General features: G+C 42.2%; 1 protein-coding gene across 12 annotated transcripts in view; it reads left to right on the top strand.

Moving 5' to 3' along the window:
* Window positions 1-27,402, top strand: part of unc13bb (unc-13 homolog Bb (C. elegans)) — a 640,614-nt gene that overhangs the window by 390,638 nt on the left and 222,574 nt on the right. For 4 of the 12 annotated variants that reach the window (XM_087989458.1, XM_087989459.1, XM_087989462.1 and 1 more), the window contains one exon: window positions 17,711-17,836. The exons of 5 other annotated variants lie outside the window; for them this stretch is intronic. In XM_087989458.1, coding sequence (XP_087845584.1) covers window positions 17,711-17,836 — 126 coding nt within the window. Of the gene's footprint in view, window positions 1-17,710; window positions 17,837-18,202; window positions 27,334-27,402 lie in introns of those variants that run through there. 3 more of the 12 variants (XM_087989457.1, XM_087989452.1, XM_087989446.1) reach the window with 1 other exon arrangement.

The following is a 27,402-nucleotide window of genomic DNA, read 5'->3' as shown; positions in this document are numbered from 1 at the left end:
CTCTGATCTTCAGCATCTGCTGTCCTCATTTTCTTCGCAGGACTGAGGATGTCATACTTAAATGCGCACAGTATATGTAACAAGTTAAATGAGCTTGTAGTGCAGATTAAAATTGGAAGGTACGATGTTGCGGGTGTCACAGAGAAGTGGTTGCAAGGGAATCCGGGCTGGGAACGAAATATGTCAAACGTTTGGTGCTGGAAAATCACAGCCAGTCAGGCAGCATCTGAGGAACAGGGGAGTCTAGTTTCAGCATGAGCTCTTCATCAGGGATGCGGGGCTGGGGGACCCAACGGGGCTGAGAGATAAATGGGATGGGGGTGGGGCTCATGGGGAGGTAGCTGGAAATGTGATAGGTAGATGAAGGTGAGGGGTAATGGTGATAGGTCGGAGAGGAGGGTGGAGCGGATAGGTGCGATGGGAGATAGACAGGTAAGAACAGTTTAAGAGGGCGGTGCCAAGTTAGAGGGTCGGATCTGGGATAAGTTGGGGGGAGGGGAAATGAGTAAACTGGTGAAATCAACATTGATCCCGTGTGTTGGAGAGTCCCAAGGCGGAGGATGAGGCATGCTTCCTCCAGACATGTCCTTGGCAGCGTCGGAGGGTGAGTTGAAATATTCGACCACAGGGCATTGGGGTTGATTGGTGCATGTGTCTGGGGGACACGCACCAATCAACCCTCCTGCTCTGTGAACGTTTGAGGGAACATCTCTTGGACACGTGCACCAATCAATCCCACCGTCCTATGGCTGACTACTTCAAACTCCCCCTCCCACTCTGACAAGGACATGCGTGTTCTTGGCCTCCTCCATCACCAAACTCTTGTCCCCGATGCCTGGAGGAAGAATGCCTCATCTTTTGCCTTTGATCCCGTGAGGTTGGAGAGTCCTATGTTGATTTCACCAGTTTACTCATTTCTCCTCACGCCAACTTATCCCAGATTCGACCCTCTAACTCGGCATCGTCCTCTTGAACTGTCCTACTTGTCGTTCTCCCTTCCCACCTATTTGCTCCACCCTCCTCTCCAATTCACCACCATCACCCCTCACCTTCATCTACCTATCGCATTCCCAGCTACCTTCCCCCAGTCCCACCCCCCTCCCACTTATCTGTCAGCCCCATTGCCCCCCCCCACCATCCTCTGCTTCCCAATTCCTGATGTAAAGCTCATGCTCAAAATGTCAGCTCTCCTGTACCTAGGATGCTGCCTGACTGGCTGTGCTTTTCCAGCACTGCACTTTTTGACTGATCTCCAGTATCTGCAGTCCTCAGTTTCTCCTGGGAACGAAATATCCAAGGATATGTGCCCCACCAAAGGGACAAGCAGTGGAGGCAGGGTTGCCTTGTGAAAAGAAAAGAAATGAAATCGATAACAAGAAGTGAAATGGAGTCAGAGGCATAGAACCTGTGTGGGTAAAGTTGAGAAAGGAAAAAAAACTCTGATGGGGAGTTGTGTACAGCAGTAGTTGGGATGTGGGGAAGAAAATAAATCAGGAGATAGAAAAAGCATGAAAGGCACTATAATCATGCGAACTTCAATGAACAAGTGGACTGGGAAAATCAGGTTGGTAGTTGAATCCAAGAAGAATAATGTATGGAATGTTTGTTGCTTTTTTTGAGCAGCTTGTGGAACAGGTAATTCAGTATTTTGTGACGTGTAATGAGGCAGACTCTATTCTGGAGTTTAAGGTGAAGGAAAGCCCTGGAAACAGTGACCATATCATAGAGTCATAGAGGTGTGCAGCACGGAAACAGACCCTTTGGTCCAACTCGTCCGTATCGACCAGGTATCCCAACCTAATCTAGTCCCATTTGCTAGCACTTGGTCCCTCTAGATGATTTTTAAATGCAGTAATTGTACCAGTCTCCACCACTTCCTCTGGCAGAACATTCTATACACACACCACCCTTTGCATTAAAAGGTTGCCCCTTCGTTCCCTTTTATATCTTTCCCCTGTAACCCTAAATCTATGCCCACTGGGTCTGGACTCCCCCACCTCAGTGAAAAGACCTTGTGTATTTATCCTATCCATGCCCCTCATGATTTTATAAACCTCTATAAGGTCACCCCTCAGACTCCAACACTTCAAGGAAAACAGCCTAGCCTGTTTCGCCTCTCCTTATTGCTCAAACCCTCCAACCCCAACAACATCCTTGTAAATCTTTTCTGAACCGTTTCAAGTTTCACAACATCCTTCCTATAGGAGAGAGATTAGAATTGCACACACTATTCCAAAAGTGGCCTAGCCAATGTCCTGTACATTCACAACATGACCTCCCAACTCCTTTACTCAATGCTCTAGAATTTTCACTGTGCAGTTTGAGGGGGAGAAGCTGGAATCAGATGAAATGGCATTAGAATGAGTGAGGTAACTTCAAAGTCACAAGGGAGGAGCTTGCCACAGTTGATTGTAAGGGGAACCTAGAAGGAAAGATTGTTGAGCATCAATGTCAGGAGTTGTGGAGGCTAATTTGGGAGACCCAGTAGAAATTTATTCCAAGGAAGAAGAAGAAGCATACTAAAGGGACCACTATAAACACCGGAGGAAACATCAAAGAAGCGCTTCGCAGGATGCTCCCAAGCACTGATGATGTCGCCTAGCCAGGGGACGAAATGTTTGCAACAAAAACTTCCAGCTCGGCGAACAGAACCACAACAACGAGCACCCGAGCTACAAATCTTCGCACAAACTTTGAACATACTAAAGGGAGGATGAGGGAAACATGTCTGATGAAGAAAGGCAGGGGCAACACAGTGAAGATTAGTGGGTAGTCAGAGGCTTGGAAGGACTTAAAATAACCAGCAGCGGACAACTGAAAAATACAATAAGGGCAGAAGAAGATGAAATATGGGATTAAGTTGGCTCGTCATATAAAAGGTGATGGTCAGAGTTTTATTTGGATCTGTAAAAGGTAAGAGAAAGGCAAGAGCAACCAGTTGTTGGAGAAGTAGAAATGACCAAAAAAATGACGGAGGAACTAAATAGGTACTTTGCATCAGTGGAAGATGTGTGCAGCACACGTGAACTGCAAGAGAACCAGGGAAAAGAGGTACGTTTATGGCTGTCACTAAGGAGAAGGTGCTGGGGAAGCTGATAGGTCTGAAGGTGGATAAATTACCTGGATCAGAAGCGTTATTGATGATCTTTCAAGAGTCACTGGAGTCAGGAAGGGTGCTGGCTGACTACAAAATGGATAATATAACACCACTTTTAGATGGAAGGGAGATAGAAGACAGGAAACTGTCGGCTCGAGAGCCTGACCTCAGTTGTTGTTAAGATTTGAGAGTCTGTTATTAAGGATGCGATTTCAGTATTTGGAAGTGCATGTTAAAATAGGGCTTCGACAAGGTGTGGACAAGCCTGACAAAACTGCTAGAATTCTTTAAGAAGGTAATGAGCAAGTTAGAGAAAAGAAATCCAGTAGTTGTGATCTATTCAGATTTCCAAAAGGTCTTTCACAAGGTGTTATTACAGGAGGCTGCTAAATAAGATAAGACTCCGTGGTGTTAGGAGAAAGTGAGGACTGCAGGTGCTGGAAATCAGAGACGAGAGTGTGGTGCTGGAAAAGCACATCAGGTCAGGCAGCATCCAAGGAGAAGGAGAATAAATGTTTCGAGCATAAAGCCTTCATAGGTATGCAGCACCACACTCCATGGTGTTAGGGACAAGTTACCAACTGAGATAGATGATTGGCTGTTTGGCAGAAGACAGAGAATATGGATAAAGGAGTCTTTTTCAGGATGACAGCCAGTGATTAATGGAGTTCCGAAAGTGTCAGTGTTGAGACCACAACAATTCACATTATGCATTAACAATCAGTGTGGAGGAACTAGGGACACTGCTGTTAAGTTTGCAGATGACACATTGATAGGTGGAGGGACAGGTATTGTTGAAGGAGTGGGGAGACTGCTGAAGGACTTGGACAGTCTAAACAAATGGACAAAGAAGTGTCAAATAGAATACAATGTGGAATATATGAGGTTATGTACTCTGGTAAGTAGGTTAGAGGCAGAGTCTATTTTCTAAATGGGCAAAAACTTCAAAATTCTGAAGCACAAATGGACCTGGGAGTCCTAGTTAAAGATTCTCTTAAGGTTCAATTGGCAGTTAGGAAGGCAAATGTAATGTTGGCATTCATTTCAAGAGGGCTAGAATATAAGAGCAGACATATACAATCTCAGCAGTTTTGTGAGCAGTTTTGGGTTCCATAGCTAAGAGAGGATGTGCTGACATTGGAGGGGGCTCAGAGGAGGATTACAAAAATGATCCAGAGGATGAAAGGCTTGTCATTTGAACAACAGTTAAGGAATCTGAGTCTGTACAATAATGGTGAAGGGTGATCTATCGAACTCACAGAATACTGAGACACTTGGATAGAGTGGAGGTGGAAAGGTTTTTCCATTAGTAAGAGAGACTAGGATCTGAGGGCACAACTTCAGAGTGAAGGGATGACCCTTTTGAACTGAGATGAGGAAGAAGCAATAGATATGGTGAAAAATATGGATGTAGGTCACCTTGTCCAAATAATATGCATTGCAAAAAACAAAAGTACTGCAGATGCTAGAAATCAGAAACAATAGCAGAAATTGTGGAAAAATTCAGCAGGCCTGGCAGCACCTGTGGAGAGAAATGCGTTATCACTTCGAATCCAGTATCTCTTCTTTGGAAATGATGGTAGTTTGGAAAGGTTGGTATTTATGCAGAAAGTAGGGTGGGGGAGGGGTAAGGAGTAAGCAATTGTTGGAACTAGAGCCCAGAGAGAGAAAGAGAAACAGTTGGGAGGGCAAAGGAATATGTAAAGGTCAGCCTGGGAGAATGAAGAGTTGTGAATGTCGATTATTAAGGAGGTAAAAACAATGACTGTAGATGCTGGAAACCAGATTCTGGATTAGTGGTGCTGGAAGAGCAGCAGTTCAGGCAGCATCCAAGGAGCAGCGAAACGTCAATTTTGCTGCTTCTTGGATGCTGCCTGAACTGCTGTGCTCTTCCAGCAACACTAATCCAGAATGGGGTTTATTATCTGACAATGGGTTGTATGTGGTAGCAGCCAATGTGATGACAAAGCCTGGTCTATGGGGGTTAGGGTAAGGACATGGGAGAAAGTGCTCAAGCCCTAAAATTGAATTTTTCAGTCCAGAGGCTACAGAGTCCCCAAGTGGAAAATGTGGTGCTGTTCTTCCAGCTTGCGCTGAACTTTGCTGGAACACTGTAGCAAACCTGAGGCAGAGATGTTGGCCAGGGAACACGGTGATGTGTTGAAGTGGCAGGTAACTGGAAGCTCAGAATCTTTTTTGAGGACAGAACGTAGGTATTCTGCAAAGCAGTCACACAGTCCGCACTTTCCCCAATATAAAGCAAATCATATCATGAGCAGGTAATGTAACAGACTAGATTGAGTGAAGTCAGGTAAGGTGCTGCTTCACCTGAAAAATGTATTTAGGACGTTGGATAGTGAGAAGGAAGGAAATAAATGGTCAGGTGTTACATCTTCTGCAGTTGTAAGGAAAGGTGCCATGGGGCTGTGGAGCCGTGTTGAGAGTGAAGGAAGTGTTCACTGGAGTGCCCCTGAGGAAGGCTGACAATTTATTGGAGGGGAATATGTGCCTGGTGGTGGCATCCTGCCAAATGTGGCAGGAATGGCAGTCGCTGATCCTATGGATGTGGATGCAGATGAGATGCTAGGTGAGGACAAGGGGATTCTATCATGTTTGTGGGAATGAAGAGAGGGTGTGAGGGCTGAAGTGCTGGAAATGGGTTCAAACCAGCTAAGGATCCTGTTAACCATGGTGATGAGGAATCCTTGTGTGAGGAAGAAGGTGTACATCTCGGAGACCCCATTGTCGAAGTTAACATCATCAGAGTCTTTACAGGAAACAGGGTGTGAGGATATATAGTCAAGGTAACTGTGAGAGTCAATAGGTTTGTAGTGGATATTAGTGGCCAACCTATCCCCTGAAATGCAAATAGATGTCGACAAAGGGAAGTGCGGAGTCAGAAATAGACCAGTGAAAGTGACAATGGGGTTGAAATTGGAAGTGAAATAGATAAACGTTTCTAATCTGAGCGAGAGAAGGAAGCAGCACCAATGATATTATTGATATGCCGGAGAGAGAGAGTTGTGCGTGGGCTAGAAGGAGGAGTGTTCCATGTACCCCACAAAGAGACTGGCATAACTGGGATTAATGCAGGTATCCATGACCACACTGACTTGAAGAAAATATGATGAGTTAAAAGAGAAGCTGTTCAGAGTCAGAATGAGCTCGTCCGTGGATAGGAGAGCATGGTGGTAGATGGGGACAGTTCAGGCCTTTTTCCAGGAAGTAGCAGAGAACCCGAAGACCATCCTGATGGAGGATGGACATGTGAAGGATGAAGAGAAGGCAGCTGGTGCCTGGGAACTGGAAATTCTGAAAATATTGGAAAGTATTAGAAGATTCGCAGATCGAAGTGGGAAGGGACTGGACAAGGGGAGAAAAAAATCAAATTCTATGGGGCAGGAACAGGCAGAAACAATGGATCCACCCAGGCAGTCCTGTTTGGAAGAAGTGGACTGTGCAGGGTTGGGAGACTATGAGCTTGGAGGCAGTGGGAGGTGAGATCACCAGATGAAATGTAATTAGTAACCATTGTGAACACAGTGGCCTTGTGTTCCCTGACGGGGTCATCACAGCAATTACAGAATCATGGCTCAGGGATGGACAAGACTGATTAGATTAGATTAGATTACTTACAGTGTGGAAACAGGCCCTTCCGCCCAATAAATCCACACCGACCCGCCGAAGCGCAACCCACCCATTCCCCTGCATTTACCCCTTACCTAACACTACGGGCAAGTTAGCATGGCCAATTTACCTGAGCTGCACATCTTTGGACTGTGGGAGGAAACCGGAGCACCCGGAGGAAACTCACGCAGACACAGGGAGAACGTGCAAACTCCACACAGGCAGTCACCTGAGACGGGAATTGAACCCAGGTCTTTGGTGCTGTGAGGCAGCAGTGCTAACCACTGTACCACCGTGCCGCCCACAACTCCCAGGGTCATGTTCCCTGGGAGTTAGGCTGTACTGTAAAGGTCAGTATGCCAGGCATCAAAAGCACCACCCTTGTTGGCACCCTTGTGGTATGCATTGCAGATTGCTGGGGTAAGCAGAAGTATCTTCTCTAAGTATACAGAAAGTGCCAAACTATTGGATCGTGGCAAATGTGACACCTTATTTGAGAAATCATGAAACTGCAGCTGCAGGCCACTTAATTTAACTAAACAGTCATGGGTAAGATTTTAAAACAATCAGGAAGAAATAAAGAGACACTTCGAGTACTTGAGTAAGCTGAGCATAGTCAGCATGGATATGTAAAAAGATTGTGCTTCACTAACTTCATTGAATGTTTTGATGAAGTAAAAGGGAAGTTATGACAGAAATAAGGTGGATATTGCCTGAATGAATTTTAAAAAAAGCATCTTCATTAAGACCGTATAAAGGGCTAATTAATACCATCGAGACTAATCAAATACATGAGTCAGTGTCAAAATGGAAACAGACTGAAGGACAGAAAACCTTTTTTGACAGTCTGAAGTGTTGTTCCCTCGGAACAGTTCTAGGATCACTGCTTTTTGTGCTAAATATAAATGAGTCTTGAATACAGAGTAGACTTGCAAACTAGACCAATGATACCAAACATGGAGGAATAGCAAAGAGGTTTATCAAACATGATTTACCCTCCATAAATCCATGTTTACTCTGCCCAATCAAACAGTTATTTTGTAAATATCCAGTAATCATAATCTTTATGATTATAGGGCGGCAGAGTGGCTTAGGGCGGCACGGTGGCTCAGTGGTTAGCACTGGTGCCTCACAGCACCAAGGCCCCAGGTTCAATTCCAGCCTCGGGTGACTGTCTGTATGGAGTTTGCACATTCTCCCTGTGTCTGCGTGGACTTCCTCCGGGTGCTCCGGTTTCCTCCCATAGTCCAAAGATGTGCAGTTCCTGTTTCCATACTGTAGGGAATCTAATTTAATCTTTATAATAAATTCTAGTACTTTTCCAATTACTGACTAGCGAAAAGGTAATTCCCTGTTTTCTCTCCCTTCCTTTATTAAACAGTGGGATTACATATGTAACCTTCAAATTTGCAGGGACCACTGCAGAATTAATAGAATTTTGAAAGATGATCACTACGAAACCACTATCTCCGTAGCCATTTCAATCGTCATCTTATGGTGAAGGTCATCGAGTCCCCAGGATTTGTTAACCCTCAGTACCGTTAATTTCTCCAATACTACCTTTCAGTTGTGCTCCATCTGCCTAACTTTAGCTACTCATTTAACCTATCTATTTCCCTTTGCAGATACTTTAAATTCTTCTTAAAATTTGCTTTCCTGCCTATGTTTGATTTGACTCTCAGTATGGCAAAACTAGAGTCTGTTTTGGCATGGACAATACTCTCCACTGGTTAGTGTCATACCTAGCACAAAGGAATATAGTTACGGTTGTTGGAGCTCCATCAACATCCATTAGCTTACCATTAATCAGAATCTGAAGTGGACAAGCCATATATGTGAAAAGAAAATGCAGGTCAGAAGCTAGGAACTCTTGTAACTCCCTAAGTCTGTCCACCATCTCCAAGGTACAAGTTATGACTCACCACTTGCCTGATTGAGTGCAACTCCATCAACATCCAAGTATCTTAGTGTCAATCAGGACAAAACACCCTGCTCATTTGGCATTACATCTACAATGTTCACTCCCTCCACCATCGAAGCAGTGTGTACTATCGACAAGATGTACTGCAGAAATTCCCCAAGGCTCCTTCTAAACCCACAAACACTACCGCCTAAAAGGGCAACAGATAAATGAGAACACCACCCCCTGTAAGCTTATTTCCAAGCCACTCACCATTCTGACATTATACTGTCATTCAGTGTTGCTGGGTCAGTGTAATTACTCCCTTCCTAAAAGCATTGTGGGTCTACTTACAGCAACTGACCTGCAGTGGTTTAAGAGGTAGCTGTTATGGACCAGGCCAGACCCCCCTCAAAACATTTTAAGAAAGTGGCCCAGCACTAACTTTGCTAGTTGCTTGAAGCAGGTGTAAAGTGGATATTCCAAGAGAGATGCCACTGAATCCCAGACTTTTCAGAGTCTGTGTCTTTCACATAATCTTATTAAAGGAGCAACATTGTCACACAGCTCAATGCCATCTTCTCAAAGGCAACTGGGAATAGGCAATAAAGCACAGTCCTTGTGAAAACAAGGTCCTGCCTTCACATTGAGAATACCCTCCATTGTATTGTGTGGTACTATCTCTATGGTATTTGGAACAACTTCAAATATATCTCGCAACTCAAGACTAGGCATCCATGAGGCACTATGGACCATCAATGGCAGCAGAATTATACAGAATTGCACAATCAGCAACCTCACGGTCCATCATATTCTCCACTTAACCCTTACCATCAAGCCAGAGGATCAGCCCTGGTTCAATGGAGAGTGCAGGAAGGCATGGTAGGAGCAGCACCAAGCATATCTAAAAATGAGGTGTCAGTCTGGTGAAGCTACCAAACAGGACTACTTGCATGCCAAATATAACACACAGCAAGTATTAGAGCTAAGAATTACCACAACCAATGGATCAGATCTAAGATCTGCAGTCCTGCCACATCCAGTTATGATGGTGATGGACAATTAAGCGACTCACTGGAGGAGGAGGCTCCACAAATATCCCCATCCTCAATGATGGAATAGCCCAAGTCATCAGTGCAAAAGATAAGGCTGAAGCATTCACAGCAATTTTCAGTCAGCAGTGCCAAGTGGATGATCAATCTCTGCCTCCTCCAGTGGTCCCCTGCATTATAGATACCAGTCATCAGTCAACTTGATTCAATCTACATCATATCAAGAAACAGTTAAAGATACTGGATAATGCAAAAACTATTGGCCCTGATAACATTCCGGCAATAGTACTGAAGCCTTGTACTTCAGAATTGTTGCTTCCTTAGCCAAACTGTTCAACAACAGTTACAACACTGGCATCTACGAGATGATGTAGAAAATTGCTCAGGTATGTTCTGTACACAAATAAAAGGACAAATCAAACCTGGCCAATTATAATCCCATCCTATAAAGTGATGGACGGTGTCATCAACAGTGCTATCAAGCAGCTCCTGTTCAGCAATACCCTGCTCAGTGACACCCAGTTTAGGTTCTGCCAGGACCACTCAACTCATTACATCCTTGGTTCAAACATGGACAAAAGAGGTAAATTCCAGAAGTGAGGTGAGAGTGACAGCCTTTGACATCAAGGCTGCATTTGACCAAGTATGGCATCAAAGAGCCCCAGTAACACTGGAATCAGAGGGTAAACTCTCCACTAGTTGGAGTCATATCTGATGCAACACAAGATGGTTATGGTTTTGTAGTTCATTCATCTCATCTCCAGGATATTTCTGCAGGATTTCCTCAGGGTAGTGTCCTGGGCCCAATCATCTTCAGCTGCTTCATCGATGAACTTCCCTCCATCATAAATTCAGAAGTCAGAATGTTTGCTGATGTTTGCATGATGTTCTGTGCCATTTGCCACTCGTCAGATACTGAAACAATAACCTCTGCAATAAAAAACAATCTAACCACCATCCCTTGACATTGAATGGTGTAACCATCACTGAATTTCCCCCACTATGAATATCCTGGGGTTACTATTGACAAGAAACTCAAGTGGACTCACCACATAAACACAGTAGCTACAAGAGCAGGTCAGAAGCTAAGATATTGTGGTGAGTAACTCACCTCCTGACTCCCCAGACCCTGTTCACCATCTGCAACTCAGGTGCGTGATGGAATACTCCTCACCTGCATGGGTGAGTGCAGCACCAACAACACTCGAGAAGCTTGACACCATTCTGCTTGATTGGCATCACATCCACTGCCTCCATCAATTGTGCTCAGCAGCTGCTATCTACCAGATGCATTGCAGAAATTAACTAAAGATCCTTTGACGCCACCTTTCAAACCCACCCTCATTTCCATCTTGAAGGATAAGGACACCAAATACATGGGAACACCATCATATGCAAGTTCACCTCCGAAGCTACTCCCTATCCTGATTTGGAAATCTATTACCACTCCTTCACTGTTGCTTCTTCAAAATCCTGGAATTCCTTCCCTAAGGACATTGTGGATCACGTGAACTGCAGTGGTTCAAGAGGACACTTTATCAAGGCCAATCATGGACAGGCGAGACATGCTGGCCAGCCATGGATGCCCATGTCTCATGAGTGAATTAAAAAGAAATTCCAGACTAGAAAGCAATAGCTACTGAATTGTCACAAGGTTCAGTCCCGGGGCTTCAATCATTTACTATCTATATTTATGATTTGGAAGAGAGAAGTGTGTGTAATTTATTACATTTGCTGATGATACAATAGTAGGCGTGTGAGCATATTCTGATGAGGAAATCAGGAATCTGCGAGGGATATAGAACTGTTGTGAGAGTTGCCAAAATTTTGGCAAGCGAGTTTAATGTGGGAAAATGTGAAATCATACACTTTGCTCAGAAGAATCAAAAGACAGGTTATTATTTCCACAGAGAGAGGCTCCACAGGGGGATCCTGGATATTTCTTTACATGAAACACAAAAACATTATAGCAGTTACAGCAAGTAATTAAGAAGGCAAGTAGAATTTTGACCTTAATTGCTAGTGGGTTGAACTTTAAAAACAGGGAAGTCTTGTTACAACTGTTGGTGAGTCCACATCTGTAGTGCTCTATACAGTTTTGGTCCCTGTGTTTTTGGAAAAAAAAGCTTGGCATTGAAGGCAGTTCAGAAAAGCTTGATACTTTTTCAATCAGATTGACAAGATTATTTCTGGGGTGATGGTTTTGAATTATCAAGAATAACCAAGCAGTCTAGGCCATTATTTGTTAGAGTTAAGAAGAGGAAGCTTAACAGAAGGAATCTCGAACTAAGGGATATACATTAAGAATAAGGGTAAAAACAATGACTGCAGATGCTGGAAACCAGATTCTGGATTAGTGGTGCTGGAAGAGCACAGCAGTTCAGGCAGCATCTGAGGAGCAGTAAAATCGACGTTTTGGGCAAAAGCCCTTCATCAGGAATAAAGGCAGAGAGCCTGAAGGGTGGAGAGCTAAGCATGAGGAGGGTTGGGGTGGGGAGAAAGTAGCATAGCTTACAATAGGTGAGTGGGAGAGGGCTTGAAGGTAATAAGTCAGGGAGGAGGGTGGAGTGGACAGGTGGAAAAGAAGGTAGGCAGGTAGGACAAGTCATGGGGACAGTGCTGAGCTGGAAGTTTGGAACTGGGGTGAGGTGGAGGAAGGGGAAATGAGGAAACTGTTGAAGTCCACATTGATGCCCTGGGGTTGAAGTGTTCCGAGGTGGAAGATGAGGCGTTCTTCCTCCAGGAGTCTGGTGGTGAGGGAGCGGCTGTGAAGGAGGCCCAGGACCTCCATGTCCTCGGCAGAGTGGCGGGGGGGGAGTTGAAATGCTGGGCCACGGGGCGGTGTGGTTGATTGGTGTGGGTGTCCCGGAGATGTTCCCTAAAGCGCACTGCTAGGAGGCGTCCAGTCTCGCCAATGTAGAGGAGACCGCATCGGGAGCAACGGATACAATAAATGATATTGGTGGATGTGCAGGTAAAACTTTGGATGTGGAAGGCTCCTTTAGGACCTTGGATGGAGGTGAGGGAGGAGGTGTGGGCACAGGTTTTGCAATTCTTGTGGTGGCAGGGGAAGATGCCAGGATGGGAGGGTGGGTTGTAGGGGGGCCGTGGACATGACCAGGTAGTCACGGAGGGAACAGTCTTTGTGGAAGGTGGAAAGGGGTGGGGAGGGAAATATATCCCTGGTGGTGGGGCATTTTTGGAGGTGGCGGAAATGTCGGCGGATGATTTGGTTTATGCGAAGGTTGGTAGGGTGGAAGGTGAGCACCGGGGGGTTCTGTCCTTGCTACGGTTGGAGGGGTGGGGTCTGAGGGCGGAGGTGCGGGATGTGGACGAGATGCGTTGGAGGGCATCTTTAACCACGTGGGAAAGGAAGTTGCGGTCTCTAAAGAAGGAGGCCATCTAGTGTGTTCTGTGGTGGAACTGGTCCTCCTGGGAGCAGATACGGCGGAGGAATTGGGAATACGGGATGGCATTTTTGCAAGAGGTAGGGTGGGAAGAGGTGTAATCCAGGTAGCTGTGGGAGTCGGTGGGTTTGTAAAAAATGTCAGTGTCAAGTCGGTCGTCATTAATGGAGATGGAGAGGTCCAGGAAGGGGAGGGAGGTGTCAGAGATGGTCCAGGTAAATTTAAGGTCAGGGTGGAATGTGTTGGTGAAGTTGATGAATTGCTCAACCTCCTCGTGGGAGCACGAGGTGGCGCCAATGCAGTCATCAATGTAGCCGAGGAAGAGGTGGGGAGTGGTGCCGGTGTAATTACGGTAGATCAACTGTTCTACGTAGCCAACAAAGAGACAGGCATAGCTGGGGCCCATACGTGTGCCATGGCTACCCCATTGATCTGGAGGAAGTGAGAAGATTCAAAGGAGAAATTGTTAAGGGTGAGGACCAGTTCGGCCAAACGAATGAGAGTGTCGGTGGAAGGGTACTGTTGGGGATGTCTGGAGAGGAAAAAACGGAGGGCTTGGAGGCCCTGGTCATGGTGGATGGAGGTGAAGAGGGATTGGATATCCATGGTGAAGATGAGGCATTGGGGGCCGGGGAAACGGAAGTCTTGGAGGAGGTGAAGGGCGTGGGTGGTGTCTTGAACGTATGTGGGGAGTTCCTGGACTAGGAGGGATAGGACAGTGTCGAGGTAGGTAGAGATGAGTTCAGTGGGGCAGGAGCATGCTAAGACAATGGGTCGGCCAGGGTGGTCAGGCTTGTGGATCTTGGGAAGGAGGTAGAACCGGGCAGTGCGGGGTTCCTGGACTATGAGGTTGGAAGCTGTGGGTGGGAGATCTCCTGAGGTGATGAGGTTCTGTATGTCTGGGAGATGATGGTTTGGTGATGGGTGGTGGGGTCATGGTCGAGGGAGCAGTAGGAAGAGGTGTCCTCGTTGGCGTTTGGCTTCAGCGGTGTAGAGGTCAGTGCGGCAGACTACCACTGCGCCCCCTTTATCTGCTGGCTTGGTGAGGTAGGGATTGGAGCAGAGGGATTGGAGGGCTGCGCGTTGTGAGGGTGAGAGGTTGGAGTGGGGAGGGGGGGTAGACAGGTTGAGGCGGTTAATGTCCCGGTGGCAGTTGGAAATGCAGAGGTCGAGGGCAGATAATAGGCCAGCCCGGGTGTCCAGGTGGATGCAGTGTGTTGGAGGTGGGCGAAGGGGTCCTCGGAAGGTGGACGGGAATCCTGATTGTGAAAGTAAGCTCAGAGGCGGAGGCGGCGGAAGACATGTTCGACGTCACGCCGTGTATTAAATTCATTGATGCGAGGATGGAGGGGGATGAAGATGAGTCCTTTGCTGAGGACTGATCGTTCGTCCTCAGTGAGGGGGAGGTCTGGAGGGATGGTGAAAACTCGACAGGGCTAGGAGCTGGGATCTGGTGTGGGTATGGAGCTGGGAGTGGGGGCGGAACCTGTAACCGGAGTGGGTGTGATGGTGGGGGGAATGGGGGTGGAGTCATGAGCAGGGGTGGTGTTCCTCTCAGGGTTCTGGGGGCCGGGAATGGTGACAGTGAGATCTGTGGGAGGGTGTGTCAGCAGAATGCAGATGAGTGGCGTTGGTGGGGGCGGAAGTGGTGGCAGACACGGCAGTAGGGGTGGCGGAAGTCACTGAGCATGTGACATCAGCGATGATGTGAGTGGCAGAAGTGATGTCACGTGTGATGCATGAAGAATTGTGAGGGGCGGAAGTGGCTGTGGGAGCGGCCGTGATGGGGGCGGACGTGACATCATCAATCAGCGTGGGGATGGCAGCTGCACCAGCCGCATGGCTAATGGCATCCGAGCAGTTCCAGAGGCTGTGGGAATCTTCTGGAATGTTTGAGAAGCGCTGGTTATGGAGGTGGGTGGATAAAAGTTTGTTGTACTTACAGTTTTTGATGTATGGTCCCAGTTATGCCGGTCTCTTTGTTGGCTACGTAGAACAGTCGATCTTCCGTAATTGATGACTGCATTGGTGCCACCTCATGCTCCCGCGAGGAGTTTGAGCAATTCATCAACTTCACCAATGCATTCCACATTGACCTTAAATTTACCTGGACCATCTCTGACACCTCCCTCCCCTTCCTGGACCTCTCCATCTCCATTAATGACGACCGACTTGACACTGACATTTTTTACAAACCTACCGACTCCCACAGCTACCTGGATTACACCTCTTTCCACCCTACCTCTTGCAAAAATGCCATCCCGTATTCCCAGTTCCTCCGCCCCCACCATTTCTGCTCCCTGGAGGACCAGTTCCACCACAGAACACATCAGATGGCCTCCTTCTTTAGAGACCGCAATTTCCCTTCCCACGTGGTTAAAGATGCCCTCCAACGCATCTCGTCCACATTCCGCACCTCTGCCCTCAGACCCCACCCCTCCAACCGAAACAAGGACAGAACGCCCCTGGTGCTCACCTTCCACCCTACCAACCTACACACAAACCAAATCATCTGCCGACATTTCCGTCTCCTCCAAAAAGACCCCACCACCAGGGATATATGTCTCTCCCCACCCCTTTCCGTCATCCGCAAAGACCGTTCACTCCGTGGCTACCTGGTCATGTCCACGCCTCTCCCCCCCCCCCCCCCCCCCCCCCACAACCCACCCTCCCATCCTGGCACCTTCCCCTGCTACCGCAAGAATTGCAAAACCTGCGCCCACACCTCCTCCCTCACCTCCATCCAAGGTCCTAAAGGAGCCTTCCACATCCATCAAAGTTTTACCTGCACATCCACCAATATCATTTATTGTATCCGTTGCTCCCGAAGTGGTCTCCTCGACATTGGGAAGACTGGACGCCTCCTCGCAGAGCGCTTTAGGGAACATCTCCGGAACACCCGCACCAATCAACCACACCGCCCTGTGGCCCAACATTTCAACTCCCCCTCCCACTCTGCCGAGGACATGGAGGTCCTGGGCCTACTTCACTGCCGCTCCCTCACCACCAGACTCCTGGACGAAGAACGCCTCATCTTCCGCCTCGGAACATTTCAACCCCAGGGCATCAATGTGGACTTCAACAGTTTCCTCATTTCCCCTTCCCCCACCTCACCCCAGTTCCAAACTTCCAGCTCAGCACTGTCCCCATGACTTGTCCTACCTGCCTATCTTCTTTTCCACCTATCCACTCCACCCTCCTCCCTGACCTATCACCTTCATCCCCTCCCCCACTCATCTATTATACTCTATGCCACTTTCTCCCCACCCCCACCCTCCTCTAGCTTATCTCTCCACCCTTCAGGCTCTCTGCCCTTATTCCCGATGAAGGGCTTTTGCCCGAAATGTCGATTTTACTACTCGGATGCCGACTGAACTGCTGTGCTCTTCCAGCACCACTAATATCCAGAATTAAGAATAAGGGGACATTCAGTTAACATTCAGATGCAGAGAAATTTCTTCTCTGACTGTAGTGAATGTCAGAATACTCTACTCCATTGAGTTATGGAGGCTCGATCACTGAAATTATTTAAAGAGGATTTAGCTAATTTTTTTTTAAATGGAAAAGTTGTGGGCTATAAAGAGCGAGCATGAAAGAACAATTGAGGCCTGGGGCAGATCAGCCAAGATCTTATCGAATCGTGCTTGAGGGGTTGAATTGCCTTATTCCTGCTCCTATTTCTTAAGTTTAATTAATTTCTTGGATTTGTACTTAAGTATTGAATGTTTGAAGGGACCCAAGATTTGACTTTTTTTTTAAATTAAGGGAAAAGTTATTCTTTTACTGTAATTTGAATAAAATGTTACTATTTTGGTCTCAAAGTATCAGCTTTGAAAAAAAAGTATTTTACTCCTTTTAAATTCTTTCATGTTTTAATGTTTTTATGTCTGTTCCGGCTACTTCTCTGATCAGCAGTTGAACATGAAAGTAACAGTGTATACCAAATTCACTTCAAGTTCTAACTCTGGGACAGCACTAATATATTTATCTTAAAAATATAATGACGTTTGGTTTCAGAAACCAGCCAATATGAATCGTGTTTTGAGTACAAGTACATCAGTTCTTGTTTTTAACCAGTGTGTGATATATGTTAGAGAAAGCTATTTGTTGATTGATGTGAGATTTAGTTGTGTTTGGATGGCAAAGTACTTCCTTTATGCATGAGCAGTATTACTCTGGAATGTTGACAACTTTAAGATAATGCATGAAAATTAAATTATCTGAAGGAACGACAAAGTGACAGAGGTATTTATACACCACCTCAGGAATTTCTCAGCATAATTTTAAAGTAAATTAATTTCTGGTGTTTCTTATAACGGCAATGTTTTGCCTCTCTTTCAATTAATTTGTCCCGTTATCATTATTTATTAACAGGGAACAAGTTTTTTTTATGAATGCTTAGTGTAAGTAATTAAAATGCAAAGTTTAAAAAACTATCACACAAGGTAATATACTCTTGATATGAACAGCATTTAATAAAAAGTAGCAACACCATTGGTGCTTTTGTTTAATTTGAATGCAGTTGATATAAATATTAACCAATATGGGGACTGGAATATTCTGCAGTGCACAGTAAATAATTATGTGTCCTCCTGTTTCCCATTCTGTCATTCATTTTCCTCACCAGACGATATGATAGCATAGATTCTGCTACAAATGGCCGTAGTGATCTAGAGTCTGCATCTGAGTCTAGTCAGCTAACCAGCCGCCAATACTCCCTCGAAAGTAGGCATTCCCTAGACCTGTCGGATAGGTGGGTTCTGTTCTCGTTTACAGCATTGATGTTGCCATGTTTACCATGTGGTGTGGTGCAATGAAGAAGGCGTTGGCACAACTGTTTGCATGTTTTAATGTTTCCATATGTGTTATGTCAGTGTTTGGGATAAAACTATGTAAAATGTATTATATAAGGATAAAATAAAACTGGTACAACTACATTTATGAATATGAGCAAATAGAATTTAAGTTTTAACTCGTTTATTTTATGATTTATCTTATTTTTATATTCCATTGACTTAATCTTTTTCAATTTGATTCTCTTTTTGTTTTATCCTATCCCCAACTATTTGTTTCCAAAACTTTCTGCTATCCATTTATGCATGCCTTGTACCTTAACAAGCTGGAACTCCTTACCAGCAAAAGGAAAAGTCAGGATCATACCAGTGGATTCTGGTGTTGGAGAAGAACAGTGGGAAAGTAAATATGAGAAATCAGGCCACCAACTCTCTGATACAATGTTCATAGAAAGACAGAAAATCTGGCAAGAAGAAACCCCAAACAAGAATCATGTAGTGAGACAAACCTCTAAATGCAGACAAAATACAGATCACGCATATCAAACAATATTAAGGCAAAATCAACTTCTCAATGGAGAATCAAATTTGCCATATACTAGTTATCCAAATGAATATAACACAATAGATAGGAGGAGAAAAATGAAATGCAGGCACAGTAGTTTGGAAGATAGTGATATGGAAAGGCAAAACTATTCAAATAGGTTTTGTAATTATACCACTGATGAAGGAATTACTCATGACCTTTCTGGCATAAAATCTATAAATTTGAACTGGTATTGCAGTGACCCTTTGCTTTGTAGCAATGACACAGATGTGCAGTATAAAAGGCAATCAGTGGTGAAAAGGAGCTCATGGGGAGAGAATGAGACATTCAGCAATGACCCTGAAGATGTAATAGATGTAGAAGAATATCTGGAAGATATATATAATCAGCAAATCTTGGAAAAAAGCAAGTTACCTCAAATTTGTGGTGTGTATGACAGCAGTGATTCTGATGACCTTTGCTGCTCACTTGCATCCGATGACGAGCAAGAGGCTTTGTTACATGGACAGTCATGGCTGAAAAGTGACAACAATTTTGTTAACTACAGTAAAAATAGTATATCTGTTCCACATGTCTTCCAGAGCAAATATCGACTAAAACTCAGCCATGATGACAAAGTTAATGAAAGATTCATTGAAATAAGAAGGAAGCCACATACATCATGCAGTGAGGAAATGAATGAACATTTTGTTGATGCAATGGATGAACTGCAATGCCTAGTAGCATCTGTGTCTGAATATTTAGCAGAGAAAGAAGAAGAAATTAGCAAATTTGGGTCACTTCCAAAAGCCCAGAACAAAACTAGCAAGAAGTCTCAAGAAGAAGAAAAGAATATCTGTGTAGATATTGGTGAAAGTAAAGCTGGCTCTGGTCATGCACAAGGGCAAGAAGAAAAGAAATGGATGAATCAGTCTGCTATTCGAAGTAGTTCTCAGAATAGCAATCAAAAACTGGACTCAACATCAGATTTAACAGGAGTGAGAAATACAATACAGTCTCTGTTCAGCTCAATAGGTGAAAAGGTTGCAATGAGTAAAAATCACCAGTCATCTGTGGAAAAAGCAGTATATGTTATTTCAGGAAGTATAGACAAAAACCCTATAACCAATATTTCACTGATGCAAAATCCTTTGGAAGATGAATTAGAAAGAAGCTTGCTACCCAAATTTCCTTTGCAACCTTCCAATAAAGAGTCTGTTTGTCCTGTTATATTTAATGCATCAGAGGACAAAGCTATACTTTCAATTGTATCACACAATCAACAAGATCAAAATACTTCAATGACAACTGAATCATTATCATCAGAAAACAATGTTATTGACTCATTGCTGGAAAAAGAAAATGCTTTAAATTTCTTTGCAGAAAATGATTTATCGAGTGATTTTCAGAACAAGGGGCAGGATAAAAAATATCAAACTTCTGATCCTGAGAACAGAAATGATATTTCTGATAAAAATAAAATCTCAAATGATGAAGAGAAAGGTGCTGCACAAAAATGTTTCTGCCCTGAAATTGACAATACACAAAATAGTTTTGATTGCACTTGCCACCAGCAGAATAGTTGTTTAACTATTGTTGACAAACAGCAGGATTGGGTTACATCAAATAAATTTGCAGCTTGTGTCTCTGAATTGGATAATACATCAGAAACAATATGGCCATCAATGCACTCCATTCAGGAAAATAAAGATGATCATGTCCCTGAAATTCTGAGGCCACATAATGTTCAAGATAATGAAATAGAGAAAGAAGCAAACAATTCTCAGAAATCTCATTTGAAATCTGACCCAACAAACAATTATGGAATTAACTTGGGATTTTTTAACCCGCTTAAAAAGTCAATAAGTCAGGTTTTCTCTTCTTCATTGGACCACGAAACACCGATCTCTTCTGGAACTAACTCCAGATTTTCTTCTTACAAAATTACGGAGGATGAGAACGAGAGAATGAAAGAAGATCATACTTGTTCGCTTATTGGAAAGTTAAAACTGCCCTTCTTTTCTTCTGAAATTCAAAAAGAAGCAAAACCTGAGGGAATACTTTTTTCCATGAAGTTTCCTAAGAATGAAAAGCAATCTATACCGAAACAAGGAATAAATGATAAATTGAAATCTGATAAAAATAGAACATCTGATGACAAAGAGACCAAGCAAGGTTTATTCTCAGATATTTTAAAATTTCCATCAAATTCAGTGCTCAGGACTGATGCTGTTGAAGAAGAGAAACAGAACAGTAACCAGCATGGATTCTTTTCAGGCTTGTTTAAGTTTTCCTCAAGCAAAAACGTAATTACAGCCGAGTCTGAATTGAATGAAAAAGATAGTGCAGCCAACATTGTCAGAACAAAATCTGAACAAATTGATCTAAATAAACAAGGAACAGTTTCAGATGCAGCAACTAAATTTACTTTGGACCATGAGCATGTGACATCAAGTGATCACAATACACCTGAAACAGATAAACTAAACCATCATGTGCATGGATATTTTTCAGACTTACCAAAGTGTACTTCAAATGAAAATTTATTCACAAGAAAGCAGGAAGTTAGTAGCAAAGACTATTTGTATAAAACAATCAAAAAAGGAGAACAAGAAGAAAATATTAAAGACACTTCTTCTTTGAATATGTCATTAAATTTGTTTGATCAAACTGACATATTGGTTAAAGATGAAACTAGGTTTGTAAAACCAAGCCAAGCAGCTGGAAAAGTAGTAGATGACACAAATCAGTCAGGTTTTTTCTCAGGCTTCTTTAACTGGTCAACAAAGAAGCAAGAGAGCACAAGTTCAAAACCAGAAAGCCCTTTAGGTTCTTTAAAATTTATGAATAAAGCTGGATCTGGTAAAGGAGGAGGTGATAACCAGGGTGAGACTGATAAGGTACATTCTCTCTTCACAAATATTGTCAATATAGTAGGAAGGCAGACTGTTGAAAAACCATCTTTCAATTTATCTGAACAGTTTTCTGCTAAATCAGAGGAAAATAAAAAAGAAGACACAAAATCAAAATCTAAGGAGAACTGTGGTAAACAGACACAATCATTTTGGCCTTTCAAACAACATTTCTTCACTTCAGAGAGTACTGATGATAAATGTAAGAGTCAACAACAACAAAAAATGAATAAAAATGGCTTCCCTGAAGTACAGAATATTTGCCAGGCTCAATCTGTAGAAAAATGCAATGAATGTGTTAACCAAGGCTTGCAGGAATTGAAGCAAGATATAACTACAGAACTGGAGTATGAGGTTCCCTGGAATGATTCATATGGTGACAGTCTTGTATGCGATTTATCACGAACAAATGATGGAAGTTCAACAGAATTGTCACATTCATTTAAACGTTGCAACGATTCAAGCAATTTTAATCCTGAATGGAATTTAAAAGCTAATGATTTGTCTGAGATTTACTCACATGATGCTAGTACGAACTGGTTAGATGAGTTTGCTGCAAATCAGAAGGATTTCCTGATTCAATATAGAGATTGGAATCATGGGACAGGTGAAGACTGTAATGTAAAAAATTTAGCAATATGTGAGAAAGATGCGAACGTTGAAGAATGGAGCTATTTACTTACAGATCAGATTGAAAGTAATTTAGAACTTGAATACTTAAATCTTGGCATAAAATCAGGTGATTTCAATGTACCATTTTCATGTCTTGATATTGCCCAAAACGATGAGGAATGGATGAGCAGAAATTTGGAGACTTATTGGAATTCAGTAGAAACCGATAAAAGGAATTTATTTGTGGAAATGCCAATGGATTTAAGCTCAACTGGCAGTGCAGTTACTTGGTTGTTTACAGATCATCAAGAATTTAATAAGAAAGAAAACACATTTTACATCAATAATTATCAAGAATATGAAGACTGGGTAACCTTACTTGAACATGGAATATGGTATCCTTCAGAAGATGCTGAATATGGATACTACCTTTATAGTGATGATCAATATATATATTCCCTGCTTACTGATGGCAGTGGCCAATATGTATACTTGTGGATACCAGAGACAGATGAAGAGCAAGATGAATGGAAACTAAATCAACATTTGAATGGTGATTCTGATGTGGAATTTGATGAAAACATGATTTCTGAATGTGGTTTTGAAATGCCAATTTCATGGGATTTAAACTTATTTTGGTATCAAGGAGGACAACAAATTGAATCAGAAACTGATGAACCTCTTGACCTTTCTGTTGTTCTTGAGGAAAATCAACAGTTAATCAGTAAGCACATGGGTAATTTTTCACAAGTATTTAAGCAGCCGATAGAATGGGACAAAGAAGAACCGCTAGACTTTACATCAAAGCACTCAACAGGCAGATTGAAAAAACTTAAGTTGGATTTCATGTCTGAACATCAACCAGTTCATTTCAATAATGAACTTCAGGCTACTGCTTTTGATCTTAGGGTAAACCAAAGTGATCATTTAATACATAAGAAATCTGTAATTGATGCAGGGTTAGCAAGTGATTGTGCGTTTACAAAATCACAGTCTAAATTCTTGTCACACCCTATCTCAACAGGCATATTAAGTCAAATTCATTCTTCTGTTAAATTAGCAGATACTTCATTTTCTGAACAAAATATTTCTAAACTCAAGGAACTATCTGAAGATCACAAACAACCTATTAGAAAAATCACACATTTTTTCTCTGCATTGGGTAGTTTAGTTGGGAAACAAGCCATGGAAAATTCTGACAATTGTAACTCTGTTTTAGCAAATGAAAGATCTGATTACCTGGCAATGAAGTCATTTGACTACTCTAATAAAACTACTCTACTGAGTGTTGCAAATAAAGAACAGCAAAACACTGTAAATGTACATCCTACAGTCGTTCAAAATGATCATACACCAAATAATGTATTTTCACATCAGCTAAGAAGGTTAAAACCTATTTCCAATAACTGTGAAATACATGCAAGGCTAAATGAAGAGCGGCCAATCTCTGTTTGTGAAAAATACAATCGAACAAATCAAAATTTGTCCAAGTTAGTGCCCAAATATGATCAGTTGTCATATGATGAACACCGTGACTTATGTACAGACCCAACCATGGCATGTTTTCAACCAGTTTCTAAGAGAATCTGCCAGAAAAACCAGAATGTAGCTAGTGCATCACTTCAAATCAAAGTAGCACCAACTGTGATACAATCTCAGTCACACCAAGTTGCTCCTGAAACCTCCTCCATGACTGAGCAGGGATCATTCTTTAAAAACCCTTTGAAAACGTTTAACCTTTCAGAAAGTCAATCTCGAGTCAAAAGTGATGAGGAAACTCAAAATAATTTTGGTTTTTTTCAAACAGTCAAATCAAACAAAGAGCATGCATCTTCATGGTTGAATTTCTCAAGAGGAACTGAGGATAAAACAAAAACAATCAAGGAGGATTCAAGTAGTACTACTGAAAGGCATCTTTCAGGCATTTCATCTCTTATAGGGTCAGTTGAAGGCTTCTTTAAAAGGGATGCAGATCCAGTTCAACAGCCAAACATTTTAAGCTCAGGTCAAAATGAAAAGAAAACTTTAATTTTAGATGAGAGCAGCATGCAAAATAAATTCTGCAAGAAAGAGGAAAGCATTCACTTGGATTTCTCTAAGCATGAGACATTACGTCCAAGGCATCGAGGCTTGCAAAAGCAGCACACACTAATGAAATGGAATGTTGATGATGAATCTGATAAAACGAAACTAAAACTAAAACCATCACATTGTGATACTAATCAATCTGTACATGTAAAAAATGCTGCTAGTGGGACAGAATTTAAAAAAATTCCACCTTGTCTGATACTGGGCAATGAAATCAGTCCAAATAATGATAGATCATTGATCAGTGAATCTCCTGTACTTTGTACTGAACCTGTCTCTGTTACTGATGTGAAATCTGGACAGCATGTTATGAAGGCAGAGCTTTTTGATATTAAAGAACTCCCAAATGTTGCGAATCAGTCTGCTATTACAGGCTTGAATAACAAAGTTGGTTTGGAAGAAAACAGTTCTCAATTTATGACAAGGTTGCAAAAATCCGACCAGAATCAAAATAAGTGCCATATACTTCCTTCGTTAGTCGATGCAGAAAAAGTAGAACAAAAATCCAAATCAAGTTTCTTTAATTTATCCTTTGGAGGAAATGATTGGAAACTTCCAAGCATTTCAAGCTCGAAACAACAAAGAACAAATAAAAGTATATTTTCTTTCTTCAGTACAGCAGATCAAACATTGAATCCTACCCAAGACCTGAATAGTGATTCATTCTCACCTACTGCCAAAGAAGCCGGCAATTCAGAAGGATTCTTCAAATTACCAAGTTTTTTTTCATCGACTCCCTTAGTTGAGAGAAGTAACAGAAACAGCTCTGTTTTTAGTTTCTTTGATATGGCATTCATTGATGAGAAAAAAACAAAACCAGAACCTTTTAAACCAAGTTTTATGGGGCAAATTGAAAGACATATAAACCAGGATGAAAAAATAACTCCTAGCCATATAGGTGATGCCACAGAAATGGTACATTTAGACATTATGGCATCAGTTGAGCAGCAAAACAATACTGTTGGTAATCATAATTATAACAATATATCATTCTTTGAAAGCTCAGAAATAAATGATGAAAACAAGGAACTTATAGTCAGCAATGGTATTCATGATGGAAACAATGTTACCATGGACTTGTTTTCAAATCAAAATGGAAATAAGAATACATTTGATATAACATGTCATTCTAATGTTTATGATGCTCAAACTGTAGGAACAGGAGATTGTGCCACCATATCCAACTCTAATTTTGTTGAGAATCCTAATCCAAATTATGTTGACACTGATAATTGTACTGGGGATGAGAATGTGTATGCTAATACTTTAGATGACAGTGGACTACAAACTGATCTGATAAACAATTCAGTTGATGTGGTTGAAACATCATATAAAAATACATCTGATGATGTGTGTCCTGAGATGAAAAATAATTCAAGCAAGATTGGTACAGAAAAAGAAATGAATTGGGAGTTGCATAGTTCTCAAACAAATGATTTTTTGAAGCTGGCAAATGAAGAACAAGAGCCTCTAACATCCTGTGCAATTCTTGGACCAGAAAATTCTAATGAAAACTTGAAGCTGCCTACTTGTGAAAAGTCTTTGGTAGACTCGTCAGTAGAAATGTTTTCTGGTTTTATGACAAAGTTGAAGTTGTTTTCTGCTAGTGACTCTAATAAAAACTCAAATAGTTCATTTTCATCATTCCAGTCAGTGTTTACAAATTTAAACTCAGAATCTGGCATTCAGCAGAAAAGCTCAGTTTTAAATTTGTCACAAGGTAGCCAGACTCCATCTACTAAAAGTGATCTACTCAACACTTTCAAATTCCTTCCCGAAAAAACAAAACCAGCTGCTAATTCAGAAGCTACTTTGTTGCATGAAGAAGTCGGTGAAGTTAAGGAAGGAAAGTTCTTTGGAACTTTAAGGAATTCTGAAAAACTGTCTGATGTTTCTGAATGTAATATGGATATTGTTCATTGTAATAACGTTAGTTCATGCTTACTGGAACAAGAATATAAGTGCTGTTCTGAAAACAAACAATTGGTACATGAGAATACTTATGGCCAAGAAGCAGATAATAATAATGAAGCAGTAACTGAAATAAAATGTGATTGCACATTTGAGCCAAAACCTCCAGAAATTCTTCAAATTAGTGAAAATATGCGAACTTCATATGGACCTGAAAAGGAAGAGTTGCCAACTGGGGATGCCACAAGATTTGGGGTTTCACCCATGGAAAATATTTGTATTGAAATGGATGATGCAGTCACCAGTATTACGGTTAAAGATAAAGATGCAGCTGATATATGGACCAATGTCAATTCTTATGATAGGCTATATTCAGGTAGTTCACCAGCTTTGCAAAAGATTGATTGTGAGATTCCCAAGTCAGGTCCTGAAATTCCTGATGTCAAACCACTTAAATTTAAATTTCTTTCTTCTGGAGAATTTGGCAACTCCTTTACTTCATTGTTTTCGCAGCAACAATCTTCTAAAATTGGTTCATTCAGGAACACTGGGTTTTTATCCAGTTTCAAGAAGTTTTCCAAGACCTTTTTTGAAGGGGATGCTGATCAAATGGTGAAAAGTGAGGCGAATAGGCAAAGTAATTTATTTGGAAAACTGGGAGATACCTCGAGTCAAAAAGAGAATGCAGCCAAATATTTTAATTCTGTAATCACAAAACAGCCTTTAAAAAGAGAAGAAATGCATATGAACAACACTTTAACATCTGACTTATTAGTTCATAAGGTAGCTGAAAAAAGCCAGAGTAGCATGTTAACTGATGAGGTGAGAATAGGACAGTCAGAGCAAACATCAAATGCTATAGATAACATTATTGAAGGTGAAAGTCAAACCAATACGAGGACAGAACAATCATTGCTTACAGATAAAAATGTAGATTTTTTGCAACATAGTCAAGATGTAGTACCTTCTGAGGAATCACCGGAACAACTTTTTGTTAACTGGGCGAAGGTACCAGAGAATGAAACGGTTATCTCACCTTCGGCCTGTTCATTGCCAGCGGTGGTGATTGGATCACAGGAGCAAACCTCACACAGTTTGGACCTTTTGAATGTGAAAAGGCCAGTTTAAATTTGAGCATGATAAATGGCACCAAAAGGTGAATCATTTATGATGCATTAGCTATGTATTAGTAAAGTATATGTCTTGAAGTAGACTTGTAGTTTTATTTTTTTTAACCCAACCTTTTATATTGAAACAATTAATTTTACACTCAGGGCTCCAACCCTTTATGTCCCATAATTTTCAGGCCATCATTTACAATTGGTTATAAACCGAAGAACTGCAGATGCTGTAAATTGAAAACAAAAACAAATTGCTAGAAAAGTTCAACAGTTGAGTAGCTTTTGTGGAGAGAAATCAGAGTTAATGTTTTGGGTATAGTGACCCTTCTGTGATTTCCATGCACAGATGCTGCCAG

This window comes from Chiloscyllium plagiosum, unplaced genomic scaffold (genome assembly GCF_037043375.1).
Source record: "Chiloscyllium plagiosum isolate Xiang-an unplaced genomic scaffold, Cpla_swu_hap1 HiC_scaffold_1, whole genome shotgun sequence".
NCBI classification, from domain to species: domain Eukaryota; kingdom Metazoa; phylum Chordata; class Chondrichthyes; order Orectolobiformes; family Hemiscylliidae; genus Chiloscyllium; species Chiloscyllium plagiosum.
The sequence above is the reverse complement of the archived record's forward strand: the minus strand, read 5'-3'. Positions and strand labels throughout refer to the sequence as shown.